Raw genomic sequence first — 13,533 nt, forward strand, 5'->3', positions numbered from 1 at the left:
CAGCTGGAGGCAGCCCAGCACATCCAGGCTGGGTCCGAAGAGAGCTGAAGGGAAGGTTCCCAAGAGCTGGGACCCCCCCAACTGTGGGGCGTGCTCCAAGGGCTGAGCTGAGGGACATCTATGGGGCTGGTGGGGGGGTTCCATGAGGGGATCTATGGGGCTGGTGGTGGGGGGTCCAATGGGGGGTTCTATGGGGCTGGTGGGAGGCTTCTCATGGGGGGATCTATGGGGCTGGCGGGAGGGTCCCATGGGGCGATCTATGGGACTGGGGGGGTGGTTCCCATGGGGGGATCTATGGAGCTGGGGGGGTGGTTCCCATGGGGGGATCTTTGGGGCCGGTGGGGGGGTGGTTCCCATGGGGGGATCTATGGGGCCGGTGGGGGGGTTCCATGGGGAGAACTATGGGGCTGGTGGGGGGGTTTCCAACGAGGGGATCGAAGTGTCTGAGACTTCCCCCATACCTAGAACTACAACTCCCATCATGCCCCACGCCGCCGCCGCCACAGCCCTTTTAACCCGCTTCGCGCCTCAGACTCGTCACTTCCGCCTCCGGCGGCGTTGCCATGGCGGCGGCGGAGGCCGTGCGGCTGCGGCCCGGGCCCGGTGCCGCGGCCCCGCTCCAGGCCCAGCTCCTGCCCTGCCGCGTCCAGCACGACGGGCCCGCGCCTGTGGCCGCCTTCCTGCGGGTGCAGCTCGGGCCCGGCGGCGGTGAGCGGCGGCAGCGCGCTCCTGGGGGGCGGGGGTGTGGGGATGGACGGGGGGGGCTGAGGGGCGGCTGTGGGGTTATTGGGGGGGGTCTATGGGGCTAGAGGGGGGCAGAGGGGCTGCTGTGGGGTTATTGGGGGGGTCTATGGGGCTGGAGGGGGGCTGAGGGGCTGTTGTGGGGTTATTGGAGGGGTCTATGGGGCAGGGGGATTGAAGAGGAACCCGAGGCAAAGCCGCTGTGGGGCTGCAATGGGAAGGGGGAGACATGGGGGGGGGGCGCTGTGGGGCCAAGGGATGTCTGGGTCAGGGGGGAGGCTCTATAGGTGCTGAAGGGGCTGTGTTGGGGGGCCCAGCGCCACTATGGGGCAGGTGTGGGGCTGCTGCTGACCCCCTGCCCCATATTTCCCCCCCCCAGAGCTCTGGGCCTCGTTCCGGGGCCGGCGCATGGGGGGCCGGGACCTGCCTCTGCCCCACGGCTACCGGGGGGTGCTGCTGCAGGAGGGGGACCCCCCCCATGGCGATGAGGTGAGGCTGCCCCACACTTGGGGGGAAGGTTGCACCCCGAACCCCCGTTCTATGGGGCAGGCTGTGGGGCTGCCCCTTACTGACTCTGCCCCTCCCCCCCAGGGCCGGTGCGTGACAGTGACGGGGACGTTTGATGCCATCAGGGACTGGGGGGCCGATGGTGTCCCCCCCCCCGGGGGGGTGGCCCTGGCGCTGCAGTGGGGCGACATCGCCCAGGCGGTGAGGCGTGGCCAGGACCCACACTTGGGGGGCATGGGGGAGGGACCCACTCTTGGGAGGCCCAGATGCCCCTGGGGATCCCCAGTGCCGGGCCCCACATTTAGGGGGCAAAGGGGAGGCCTTAAGACCCACACTTGGGGGTCTTGGACACCTGGGTTCACACTGGGGGGCCCAAATGTTTGGGGGCTGCACTTGGGGGGCAGGTTGGACGTCCTAAGACCCACACTTGGGGGTCCCCAGTGCTTGGGTCTGCACTTGGGGGTCCCCAATCCCAGGACCCACACTTAGGGGGCAGGATGGGAGGTCTTAGGACCCACACTTGGGGGTCCCCAGTGCTTGGGTGTGCACTTGGGGGTCCCCAGCACGTGGCTCCACACTTGGGGGGCAGGATGGGAAGCCCTCAGCCCCATACTTGAGAGTCCCAACCCCATTCTCCCCCCTTTCTCTCCCCATAGATCCATGCCCCGGTCCCTGAGAGTGACAAGGAGGCGGAGCCATGACAAACCCCGCCCCTTTGTAGGCGGAGCCTGTGCAAGCCCCGCCCACCCCATCCAATAAAGGTGCCCGGGGCCAAGTGCTGGGTGTTTAATCAATGACAGCGGCGGGGGGGGGGGCGTGGCCAAAGGGGGGCGTGGCCAGGGGCAGGGGGCGTGGCCTCACCACTTGCCCCTCTTGCTCCAGTCCTTGGGGGTGAAGTGCAGGCACTTGGCGTCGATGCGCAGCACCCGCTTGAGCATCGCCCGCTCGTGGCCCTCCACGATGTCCTCCGACAGCGTCAGGATGTACTGACCCTATGGGGGGGGCACACGGGGGCTGGGGGTGACCCACACAGCACTGGGGGGGGCCCCTATGGGGGTGATTTGGGGCCTCCCCAAGTTTTCTGTTCTCTATGGCGTCAAACAAGCTCGTGGGTCCGCTATGGGGGGATAAATGGGAGGGCTCAGGGGTGCCCCTCACATCTGAGAGTAACCCATAAGTGGGTCCACTATGGGGGTGATTTGGGGTCCCCTATAGAGTGATTTGGGGCCTACAGAGGACCCAACCTCTGGGTCCTCTATAGGGGGTGATTTGGGGTCCCACAACCCCTCAGTCCTCTATAGGGGGTGACTTGGGGTTCCCTATATGGGGCTGGAGGTCCCGTGAACCCCAGGGTCCCCTAAGGAGGGATAAAGGTGGGGTTTAGGGGTGCCCCACACATCAGGTGGTCCCCCCCATGAACTTGGGGTTCACCCACAAAGGGCCCCCCAATGGTTGTGCTGCTGACATGAGGATTTGGGGTCCCTTCCTTAAGGATTTGGAGGAGGGGGGGCAGGGGAAGGTCCCCCCGATGTGTGTAGGGGTGCGGGGGGGAACACCCCCATATGTGTCACCTTATAGTAGTTGATGAGGTTGAGGTACTGTAACGTGGAGATGACGTCCTCCTTTTTGATGCTGGTGATCTCACTGATCTCACTGGGGGGCAGTTTAGGGGGGAGGTGAAAGGGGTTTGACCCCCCCCCCAAAACCCTCCTTGACCCCCTCAAGACCCTCCCCAAAACCCTCTTTAACGCCTCCCCAAACTCTTCCCCCCCCTCTTTTGCCCCAGGCAAGCCCTAAGGGTTAGGGAAGGGGGCGTGGCCTCGGGGAGAAGGGGCGTGGCTTGGCCAGAGGGGCGTGGTCTATGGGAAAGGGGTGGGGCTTGGTGGCACCCCCTTAGATGTCAAGGTGGGGGTGGAGCCTAAAGGGGGGCGTGGCCTGGAGTGGGCGTGACCTCGAGGTGACTCCCTTCCCTATATGTCCCAATGAGGTGGAGCTTAGCAAGCTGTGGGCGGGGCTTGCCTGCAGTGGGCGTGGTTTAGCACGCTGGGGGCGTGGCCAGGAGGAGCAGCCAGTTCCCCATAGAGCTGGGATCTATGGGAGGGGATGGGGGATAACGGGGAGGGGCGGAGCTTAACAGAGGGGGCGGAGCCTCGGGGAAGGGGGGGCGTGGCTTCGGGGAAAGGGGGCGTGTCTCACTTGATGGTGATCTGGGGCCGCTCCCCTCCCTCCGCCTTCAGCCCCATGAGGATCTCCAGGATGGTTTGGGACCAGTAGCTGCGGTACGAGAGGAGCCCCAGGTCCGAGAGCGGCTTCTCAGGGGTCCCCGTCTTCCCCTCCACTTTGGAGAGCTCGTAACCTACGGGGGGGGTGTCAAAATAGGGGGGAGTTCACGCCAAATCACCCCAAATCATCTACAGAGAGGCCTTGGGGTCCCCCACACACCCCCATGAGGGTCTTTGGGGGTCCTTGGGGAGGTTTTGGGGTCACCCAAAGGGTTTTGTCACCCCCCTGGCGGGATCTGGGGAGTCCCTGGTGCATCTTGTGGTGCCCCGGCAGCAGTTTTGGGGTCACCCATCACATTTTGCCCCCCTCCCAAACCTTTTTGGGGTCCCCTGGGTGTATTTTGGGGGGTCTGAAGTCCCTCTGAGGCTTTTCCAAGTCTTTTCAGGGGGGATTTGGGGGTTCCTCCAAGAACTTTGGGGTGTCTGAGTGAGTCTATCCCCCCTCCAAAGCTTGGAGGGATCCTCCAAGGGGATTTTGGGGACCCCAAGGGATTTTGGGGCTGTTTCCCCCTCCAGGGGACTATTAGAGCAGGTTTGGGGCCTCTCAATGGATCTGGGGGGGGATTTGGGGTGGTCCCTGTGGGGTTTTGGGGTACCAGCTACTTTGAGGGGGGGTCACTCACTGAACTCGATGAGGAGCTTCCCATAGCCCCGTCGCTGGTAGGGCGGCAGCGTGAGGATACAGGCCACGTTGTAATCCTCCGTTGACTCCTTCTCCTGGGAACCACTTAAGTCACTTGGAGGGACCCCCAAAAACCCACTGGAGCCCCCCAAAACCACGTCAAACCCCCCCCAAACCCCCTTAAACCCCCCCAAGGCCCCTCAAAACCCCCTTAAACCACCCCAAAACCACCTCAAACCCCTCCAAAACCCCCCAAACCTCACCCAGGACCCCCCAACCCGCCCCAAAACCTCTCACAACCCCCTCAAAACCCCCTGAATCTCCATCAAAACCCCTCAAAACCCCCCCCAAACCACCTCAAACCCTCTCAAAATCCCCTGAACCCCCCCAAAACTCCCCCAAACTCCCTTAAACCCCCTCAAATCCCCCCCAAAATCACCCCAAAACCCCCTCAAAACCCCCTGAACCCCCCCCAGGACCCCTAAACCCCCCAAGGCCCCCCCCACCTTGGAGAAGTAGCCGACGATGTGGAAGCCTTTGCAGTCATACTCAGTCATGACATAGAAGAGGAAGGGGTCCGTGTCGTAATAGAGCGTCTTGTGGTCCAAGAAGCATTTGGCCAAGAGGCAAAGGTTCTGCGAATAGCTCTGGGGGGGGGTCCATAGGGTGAAGGGGGGCCCCCCAAAATAGGGGACCCCCCCCGTGTCCCCCCCTTATCGTGTTTTACCTTGTTCTTGCGGCCATCGATCTCGAAGAAGGAGATGGTGCCTTTGCGGTAGATCTCATTGCCCGGGGGGTGCCTCAGGTCACATTTGGTCTTGGGGGGGGGGGCAAAAAGAAGGGAGGAGGTAAGAAAAGGGGGTGTCAGGGAGGGAATGAGGACCCTGGGGGGGACTTGGGGGGGTTAAAGTGGGGGAGAATCCTCTGGGAGGAGGAAATAAGGGGAGAAAGGGGGTGATGGGTTGGGGGGGTGAAGCTGCCCTATGGGGGTACAGACACACTGGGGGTGCCCAGTTAGCCCGGGGGGGTCCTCATCCATCGTGGGGGGGGCTCAGATCTGCTGTAGGGGGGGTCACTTGTACCCTGGGGGTCCTCAAGGAGGACCCCAATTGCCCTGCGGGGGTCCCAAGTCACCCCAAGGGGGTCCCCAATGGTTATGGGGGGGTCCTCCAGAGGTGATGGGGGGTCCCTAATGGTTGATGGGGTTCCCCAATGATTATGGGGGGGGGCCCCCAGAGGTGACAGAGGGTCCCTGATCACCCCAAGAGGGTCCCCAGTGGTTATGGGGGATCCCTGATGGTTGATTGGGGGGTCCCCAATTGCCTGGAGTGTCACCAATGGGTCGGGGGGGTCTCAGATCTGCCCTAGGGGGTGTCAGTGTTACCCTGGGGGTCCCCAAACTACCCTAAGGAGGGCAGATCCATGGCAAGGGAGGCCCCAATCCCTATGAGGAGGTCCCCAGTGCTTAGAGGGGGGTCCCCAGTGTTGAGGGGGTGTTCCTAAAGATTGATGGGGGGGTCCCCATGTCAAAGTGGGTCCGTACCAGGTGCCTGTGGAGGCAGCGCAGGCTGTGCCCATACTTGAGGCTATGGGGGGTACTCAGTGGTCAATGGGGGTGTCTGATGGTCAATGGGGGGGTCCCCAGTGGTATAAGTGGGGGGTCTCCCATGTCCGTACCAGGTGCCTCTGGACACAGCACAGACTGTGCTCATACTTGGGGCTACTGCGGGTGCATGTGATGGTCAATGGGGGGTCCCCAATGGTATCAATGGGGGGGTCCCAGCTCTGTATGAGGTGGTGCTGGAGGCAGCGCAGGCTGTGCCTGTACTTGAGGCTATGGGGAGTACTCAGTGGTCAATGGGGGTGTCTGATGGTCAATGGGGGGTACCCAATGCTATCAATGGGGGGTCGTGGGTCCGTACCAGGTGCCTCTGGAGGCAGCGCAGGCTGTGCCCGTACTTGAGGCTATGGGGGGTACTCAGTGGTCAATGGGGGTGTCTGATGGTCAATGGGGGGGTCCCCAATGGTATCAATGGGGGTCTCCCATGTCCGTACCAGGTGCCTCTGGACACAGCACAGACTGTGCTCATACTTGGGGCTACTGGGGGTGCATGTGATGGTCAATGGGGGGGTCCCCAGTGGTATCAATGAGGGGGTCGTGGGTCCATAGCAGGCGCCTGTGGAGGCAGTGCAGGCTGTGCCCGCACTTGAGGCTATGGGGGGTACTCAATGGTCAATGGGGGTGTCTGATGGTCAATGGGGGGTACCCAATGCTATCAATGGGGGTCTCCCATGTCCGTACCAGGTGCCTCTGGAGGCAGCGCAGCCTCTGCCTGTACTTGAGGCTATGGGGGGTACTCAGTGGTCAATGGGGGTGTCTGGTGGTCAATGGGGGTGTCTGATGGTCAATGGGGGGGTCCCCAATGGTATCAATGGGGGTCTCCCATGTCCGTACCAGGTGCCTCTGGAGGCAGCGCAGGCTGTGCCCGTACTTGAGGCAGAACTCGCAGAGGTAGAGCACGGGCAGCGCTGTCAGCTCCTGCGGGTAGGGCGAGAAGTACCAGGGCTTGAGGCGGTGCCGGCCCAGCTCGATGCACTCGATGTTCTTCATGCGCGTCACGATGTCGTCGTGGCTCCGGTCCGACACGAGGCTCCCGGTCATGCGCGGCGCCTGCGGGGCCCCGTCCGACGAGTCCTGCGAGTCCTGGCGCCGGCAGAGGGGGGGGATTCCCGACGGTGGGAATGGGGCACCCGCCGGGGCACTACTGCCCCTCCCCTGCCTCACTTTCCCACGTTTAAGGATGGTTTCCCTCTGTCATCCCGCTCTATTTCCCCTCTCTTGCCTCAGTTTCCCCATTTAAAAGCTGGTTTCCCCTCTCCCTACCTCAGTTTTCCCATTTTAAGAGGGTTTTTTCTCCTTTTCTATCCTTATTTCCTCTTTCCTGCCTGTTTGCTCTGTTTAAGGTCAGTTTCTCTCTGTTCTCCCGCTCTATTTCCCCTTTCTGGCCTCAGTTTTCCCATTTTAGGAAGGTTTTTCCTCCTTTTCTGTTCCTATTTCCCCCTTCCTGCCTGTTTCCCCTGTGTAAGGCTGGTTTCCCACTGCTGTCTGGCTCTATTTCCTCTCCCTGCCTCAGTTTCCCCTGTTTAAGGTCAGTTTCCCTCTGTTCTCCCGCTCTACTTCCTCTCCCAAGCCTCCATTTCCCCATTTCCAGGCTGTTTCCACCCCCTTTTCCAGCTCCTGACTCAGTTTCCCTCACTCAGGGGCTGCTTCCCCCCTCCTGTGCCTCAGTTTCCCCATTTAAAGGCTGTTTTCCCCCTTTCCCCCTCCATTTTCCACTCTCCCTACCTCAGTTTCCCCAATTTAAGGAAGTTTTCCTCCTTTTCCAGCCCCATTTCCCCTTCCCGGCCTCAGTCTCCCCATTCCCACCCTGTGCCCACCCCCTTTCCCAGCTCCTGCCTCAGTTTCCCCAATTCAATGGGCTTTTCTCTGCGTTTCCACACCCTTTCCCCTCCCTCCATTCCCCTTTTGTGCCACTTCCCCCCTTCTGTGCCTCAGTTTCCCCATTTAAAGGCTGTTTCTCCCCCTCCTTTCCCATCCATGTCCCGTGTCCCATGTCCCGTGTCCCATGTCCCGTGTCCGTGTCCCATGTCCCGTGTCCCATGTCCGTGTCCGTGTCCCATGTCCCGTGTCCGTGTCCCACCTCATCCGTGCCCAGACACGTGGATTTCCGCTTCCTCCCGGGCTGGGCGGCTGCTGCCCGACGTGTGGAGCCGTTCTGGGGGGGGCCGGGGGGGGGTCAGGACCACAAATACCCCCCCCCCAGATACCTCTCCCCAAGATAACCCCCAAGAACCCCTCCTAATACCCCCCCCACCTCCAATACCCCCCAAGTACCCCCCCGATACTCCCCCATACCCCCAAATTCCCCCCCAGATACCCCCTAAATACCCCCCAGAACCCCCCCAAAGGACCTGAGGACCCCCCCCAAGGGTTTGGCCCCCCTCCCCCCCCCCGATGGGTTACTGGGAGCACTGACAGCAGTTACTGGGAAGAGTAAGTGGGGTCTGGGTTAGAAAGTGGTGGCAGATCTCTTACTGGTTAGTTACTGGTGTTACTGGTTGGTTGCTGGTGTTACTGGTTGGTTACGGGTTAGTTACTGGTGTTACTGATTAGTTACTGGTGTTACTGGTTGGTTACGGGTTAGTTACTGGTGTTACTGGTTAGTTACTGGTGTTACTAGTTGGTTACTGGTTAGTTACTGGTGTTACTGGTTAGTTACTGGTGTTACTGGTTGGTTACTGGTGTTACTGGTTGGTTACGGGTTAGTTACTGGTGTTACTGGTTGGTTACTGGTGTTACTGGTTGGTTATGGGTTAGTTACTGGTGTTACTGGTTAGTTACTGGTGTTACTGGTTGGTTACAGGTTAGTTACTGGTGTTACTGGTTAGTTACTGGTGTTACTGGTTGGTTATGGGTTAGTTACTGGTGTTACTGGTTAGTTACAGGTTAGTTACTGGTGTTACTGGTTAGTTACTGGTGTTACTGGTTGGTTACGGGTTAGTTACTGGTGTTACTGGGTGGTTACTGGGTGGTTATTGAGGGCTCACTGGTGGTACTGGGTGGTTGTTACTGGTGTGTTACTGGTGTCACTGGGCAGCGCCGGGCTCACCTGGGGGAACACGGAGGCCGGTGACGTCTCGGTGGCCGCTGGGACAGGGGTGGCCGGTGACACCACCTCCAGCTTCCGCTTCTGGGGAAGCAGTTCATCCCAGTTAATCCCAGTCTCTCCAGCCCATCCCAGTCCCTCCAGTTCATCCCAGTTAATCCCAGTCCCTCCGGTTCATCCCGGTTCATCCCAGTTCATCCCAGTCCCTCCCAGTCCATCCCAGTCCCTCCAGTTCATCCCAGTTCATCCCAGTCCATCCCAGTCCCTCCAGTTCATCCCAGTTCATCCCAGTTAATCCCAGTCCCTCCCAGTCCATCCCAGTCCATCCCAGTCCACCCCAGTGCTCCCAGTATGGCCCCAGTAGCCCCTAGAGGTTCCCAGTATCACCCCAGTAACACCCCTTGGGGACAGGGTCGGGGACCCACTGGGGACAGGGACCCGCTGGGGATGGGATCCACTGGGGACAGTGATGGGGACCCCTTGGGGACACGGACCTGTTGGGGACACAACCAGACACCCACTGGGGACAGTGATGGGACCCACTGGGGACATAACTGGGGACAAGAGCCCTTGGGGACAAAACCAGACACCCCTTGGGGACAGGGACAGTGATGGGACCCACTGGGGACAGGGACCTATTGGGGACACATCAGACACCCACTGGGGACAGGGATGGGGACAAGAACCCCATGGGGACAGGGACAGAGACCTGCTGGGGATGGGACCCCTTGGGGACAGTGATGGGACCATCGGGGCCATGTGGGGACCACTGGGGCCAGTCGGGGCCCCTGGTTACCGTGGGGCGCTGGGCGCCGGGCGGGGGGGGCTCGGCCTCGCTCTCCTTGGGCAGGTGAAAGCGGAGGGTGATCTGAACGGGCACTGGTGGCACTGGTGGCACTGGTGGCCCCGGCGCTGGCCCCGCTGGCACTGCTGGCCCTGGGAGGCTCTTCCCGCTGGCCGGGGCCACCGGCAGCGCCAGCTCCAGGCTCTTCCTCTGCGCCGGGAGGAAGAGGAGGCGTTGAGGGGACATGGGGACAATGGGGGGACAATGGGGGGACAAAGCCACCGCGGGGCTTAGGGGACAAGCCAAAGGTGGTGGCACCAACTCCCGTCCTCAGCTGGGTCATCCCATTGCCATCCCTCCCCTCCCATGTCATCTGGCCCCAGTGGGTCCCGTGGTGTCACCTCCCAGGTGGCAGAGATGGCCCCAAGGTCCTATAGAGGGGCTGGGGATGGCCCCAAGGTGCCAGAGAGGGGCTGGGGATGGACCCAAGGTCCCACAGAGGGGTTGGGGATGTCCCCAAGGTCTTTTAGAGGGGCTTGGGTTGTCCCACAGGTCCTATAGAGGTGTTTGGGATGTCCCCAAAGTCCAATAAAGGGGTTGAGGATGTCCCCAAGCTCCTATCGAGGGGCTGGGGATGTCCCCAAGGTCCTATAGAGAGATTGGGGATGTCCCCAGGGTCCTATACAGGGGCTGGGGATGGCCCCAAGGTCCTATAGAGGGGCTGGGGATGGCCCCAAGGTGCCAGAGAGGGGCTGGGGATGGCCCCAAGGTCCTTTAGAGGGGCTTGGGATGTCCCACAGGTCCTATAGAGGTGTTTGGGATGTCCCCAAAGTCCAATAAAGGGGTTGAGGATGTCCCCAAGCTCCTACAGAGGGGCTGGGGATGGCTCCAAGGTCCTATAGAGGGGCTTGGGATGTCCCACAGGTCCTACAGAACTGTTTGCGATGTCCCCAAGGTCCTATAGAGGGGCTGGGGATGTCCCCAAGGTCCTATAGAGAGGTTGGGGATGTCCCCGGGTCCTATACAGGGGCTGGAAATGGCCCCAAGGTCCTATAGAGAGATTGGGGATGTCCCCAGGGTCCTATACAGGGGCTGGGGATGGCCCCAAGGTCCTATAGAGGGGCTGGGGATGGCCCCAAGGTGCCAGAGAGGGGCTGGCGATGGCTCCAAGGTCCTATAGAGGGGTTGGGGATGTCCCCAGGGTCCTACAGAGGGCTTGTGGATGTCCCCAAGGTCCTATAGAGTTGCTGGGGATGTCCCCAAGGTGCCATAGAGGGACTGGGAATGGACGCAAGGTCCTATAGAGGGGCTGGGAATGTCCCCAAGGTCCTATAGAGGGGTTATGGATGTCCCCAAGGTGCCATAGAGGGGTCTGGGTTGTCCCCCGGCTCTGGCTGTCTCCAGCAGCTCCTGTGCCCCCCCAAGGCTCTGCCTGTCCCCTCCCTCCCCCGGGGATTGGGGATGTCCCTCGGTGCCAGCCCTGTCCCCAGCAGCTCCGGGGTCCCCTCCTGGCCCTGGGGCTGCCCTTGTCCCCACACTGTCCCACTGGGATGTCCCCTGGGTCCCCCTAAAGCTGCCCGCACTTGTCCCTGCTGTCCCCCCAGGTCCATCCCCCAGGGACACCCCATCTCCTCATGTCCTTTCCCCCTCTCCCTGTGACATGCTCCCCGTCATGTCCCCATGTCCCCGTATCCCTCTGTCTCTATATCCCATGTCCATATCCGCATATCTTCATGTCTTCTCATATCCCATGTCCCTGTGTCAACATCTCATGTTCTGTGTCTCATCCCCATGTCCCGTCCCTGTGTCCATGTCCTCATTCCATATCTCACATCGTATGTCCCCATCTCTTGGTCCCATCCCATGTCCCTATGTCCCATATTCCTATATCCAATATCCTCATACCAATATTCCACATTCTGTGTTTCATCTCCATATCTTATCCCTGTATCCATAACCCATATCCATGTCCCATGTCCATATTCCCATGTCCATGTCTTCATGCTTCACGTCCCATGCCCCCATCCCCTGTCCCTATGCCCATGTTCCACCTCCCCATGTCCATGTCCTCACGTCCCCTGTCCCCATCCCACGTCCCCATCCCCATTCTCTGTCTCCTGTTGCCATCTCGTGTCCCATGTCCCCATCCCATGTCCCCGCGGGTGCTCACGGTGTCCCTGTCGGGGGAGCCGGGCCGGGAGCCGGGCAGCCCGTTCTTGGTGGGGGTCTTGGCCTCCTTGCGTGGTCCCTGCACCCGCTTCAGGTCCAGCCGCTCCTGCGTCACCCACTCGTCCAGGCGCTTGTTGACTGGGGACATGGGGGGACACGGGGTGAGCATGGCGGACACTGTCCTCTATGCACCCCCCCAAGTCTCCCTATGGCCCCTCTGCATCCCCACCCCCTTCGTGGGGACACCAAGGGACACTCGAGCACACATATGGGGTGACAATGGCAGCCCCACGTCTACCCACAACCCTTCTACATCCCCCAATGTGCCCTCCATGACGCCCTGTGTCCTCTCCATGTTCCCCCATAGCCCCTCTGTGTCCCCCCATGGCCCCTCTATGTCCCCAACCCACTCTTGGAGACACACATGGGGTGATAATGGCAGCCCCATGTCCCCCCATAATCCTTCTACATCCCCCAATGTCCTCTCCATGCCCCCCCATAGCGCCTTTGTGTCCCCACCCAGCTCTTGGGGACACCAAGGGACACCTGGGGACACACATGGGGTGAGGGGGGGGCACTGCCACCCCCATATCCCCTCTTTACCCTCCGCTATGTCCCGTCTCTATCCCCCCACAGCCCCTCTATGTCCCCACATATAGGGGACACACACGGAATGATGGGGGGTGCTGGCACCCCAGAGCCCCTCCATGTCCCCTCCCTGCCCTTGGGGACACCCGGAGGGTGGTGCCCCCCATGTCCCCCCCCGTCCCCCCACTCACAGTCGATGTAGTGCACGTAGAACAGCTTCCTCCCGCTGATGTCCTTCACACTCAGGATCTCGGCCAGGGCTGGGTGACAACGGGGGTGTCACCACCCCTCTTTTGGGGACACCTTGACCCCCCCCAAAACCCTCCTAGGGACCCCCTCACCATGGGATGGACCCTGGGAGGGCTCCAAACCCCACCATTGCCCCCCAGAATACCCCCAACACCCCCAAATGCCCCCCAACAGTCCGGGGGACACCCCAAATACCTCCCACTGTGGGTCCTTCCCCACGGACCCCTTTAGGACCCCACGGACCCCTTTAGGACCCCACAGACCCCCCGCTGTCCACAGGCCACGCCCCTCCTTCCCCAAGCCACGCCCCCTCCGCTCGGGCCCCGCCTGAGACAAGCCACGCCCCTTTCCTCGCTACGCCTCCAATCAGGCTCCACCCCGCGCCACTAGCCACGCCCCATTTCATTCACGCCCAGGCCACGCCTCCTCCCGCCACCTGTCCAATCAGGCCCTGCCCCGGCTCACAAGCAACGCCCCCCTCTCCACCTCCTCCAACCCAGGCCCCGCCCCATCCTCTAAGCCACGCCCCTTATGCGTCCAGACCACGCCCCCTCCACACACCCTCCTCCAATCAGACCCCGCCCCTCCACGCAAGCCCCGCCCCGCTCACGCCACTCATCCTCGTTGTCCTGGTTACGGCGCAGCACGGGCAGGCGGCAGCCCTCGGACACGTCCATCTGCGGGGGGGGGGGGGGCGGGACGCGGGACCGTCAGACCCGGGGGGGGGACCGGGAGGGTTCCCGGTGGGTCCGGAAGGCTCCGGAGGGGTCCCTCTACCCCCAGCGGGGTCCCCGTAACCCTCCTCGAGGCTGTTTTGGGTCCCCACCTCCTCCTTTCACTCACCCCCTCCGCCATCCTCCTTTGCCTCCACTTCCGGGTTCCTATGCTCACTTCCGCTATTAACCCCGCCCCTTCCCGCGGAGC

At 61.7% G+C, this 13,533-nt stretch overlaps 2 protein-coding genes across 4 annotated transcripts; one reads left to right on the forward strand and one right to left on the reverse strand.

Moving 5' to 3' along the window:
- Positions 1 to 539: 539 nt before the first annotated feature.
- Positions 540 to 2,039, forward strand: RNASEH2C (ribonuclease H2 subunit C). The gene is made up of 4 exons (XM_030475409.1): positions 540 to 708; positions 1,121 to 1,230; positions 1,333 to 1,449; positions 1,905 to 2,039. The coding sequence occupies exons 1-4, from the start codon at positions 564 to 566 to the stop codon at positions 1,947 to 1,949; spliced, it is 417 nt and encodes a 138-aa protein (XP_030331269.1). The 5' UTR covers positions 540 to 563; the 3' UTR covers positions 1,950 to 2,039.
- On the reverse strand, positions 2,020 to 13,521 carry KAT5 (lysine acetyltransferase 5). Of its 3 annotated transcripts, none has more exons than XM_030475403.1 (14): positions 13,453 to 13,521; positions 13,220 to 13,286; positions 12,552 to 12,620; positions 11,774 to 11,910; positions 9,616 to 9,813; positions 8,823 to 8,903; positions 7,854 to 7,928; positions 6,608 to 6,691; positions 4,880 to 4,969; positions 4,659 to 4,799; positions 4,154 to 4,247; positions 3,445 to 3,604; positions 2,820 to 2,901; positions 2,020 to 2,240 (listed from the first exon to the last, which is right to left on the reverse strand). In XM_030475403.1, the coding sequence occupies exons 1-14, from the start codon at positions 13,462 to 13,464 to the stop codon at positions 2,106 to 2,108; spliced, it is 1,425 nt and encodes a 474-aa protein (XP_030331263.1). In that variant the 5' UTR covers positions 13,465 to 13,521; the 3' UTR covers positions 2,020 to 2,105. The 3 variants fall into 3 exon arrangements, with proteins under 3 accessions (XP_030331263.1, XP_030331262.1, XP_030331264.1); XM_030475402.1 differs by having other exon boundaries at positions 6,608 to 6,856; XM_030475404.1 differs by lacking the exon at positions 9,616 to 9,813 and having other exon boundaries at positions 6,608 to 6,856; positions 13,453 to 13,519.
- Positions 13,522 to 13,533: the final 12 nt, after the last annotated feature.

The sequence above is a fragment of the Strigops habroptila genome, unplaced genomic scaffold (assembly GCF_004027225.2).
Source record: "Strigops habroptila isolate Jane unplaced genomic scaffold, bStrHab1.2.pri NW_022045636.1_ctg1, whole genome shotgun sequence".
In the NCBI taxonomy this organism is placed as follows: domain Eukaryota; kingdom Metazoa; phylum Chordata; class Aves; order Psittaciformes; family Psittacidae; genus Strigops; species Strigops habroptila.

Coding starts and splice junctions, on each gene's coding strand:
- KAT5 (XM_030475402.1), bottom strand. Junction 12,621..13,219: donor GGACAACGAGGATGAGTGGC/GTGAGCGGGGCG, acceptor GTTGTCACCCAG/CCCTGGCCGAGATCCTGAGT. Junction 2,902..3,444: donor CGGCCCCAGATCACCATCAA/GTGAGACACGCC, acceptor ACTGCCCCCCAG/TGAGATCAGTGAGATCACCA.
- RNASEH2C (XM_030475409.1), top strand. CDS start 564: ATGGCGGCGGCGGAGGCCGTGCGGCTGCGGCCCGGGCCCGGTGCCGCG. Junction 709..1,120: donor GCAGCTCGGGCCCGGCGGCG/GTGAGCGGCGGC, acceptor TCCCCCCCCCAG/AGCTCTGGGCCTCGTTCCGG. Junction 1,231..1,332: donor ACCCCCCCCATGGCGATGAG/GTGAGGCTGCCC, acceptor CCTCCCCCCCAG/GGCCGGTGCGTGACAGTGAC.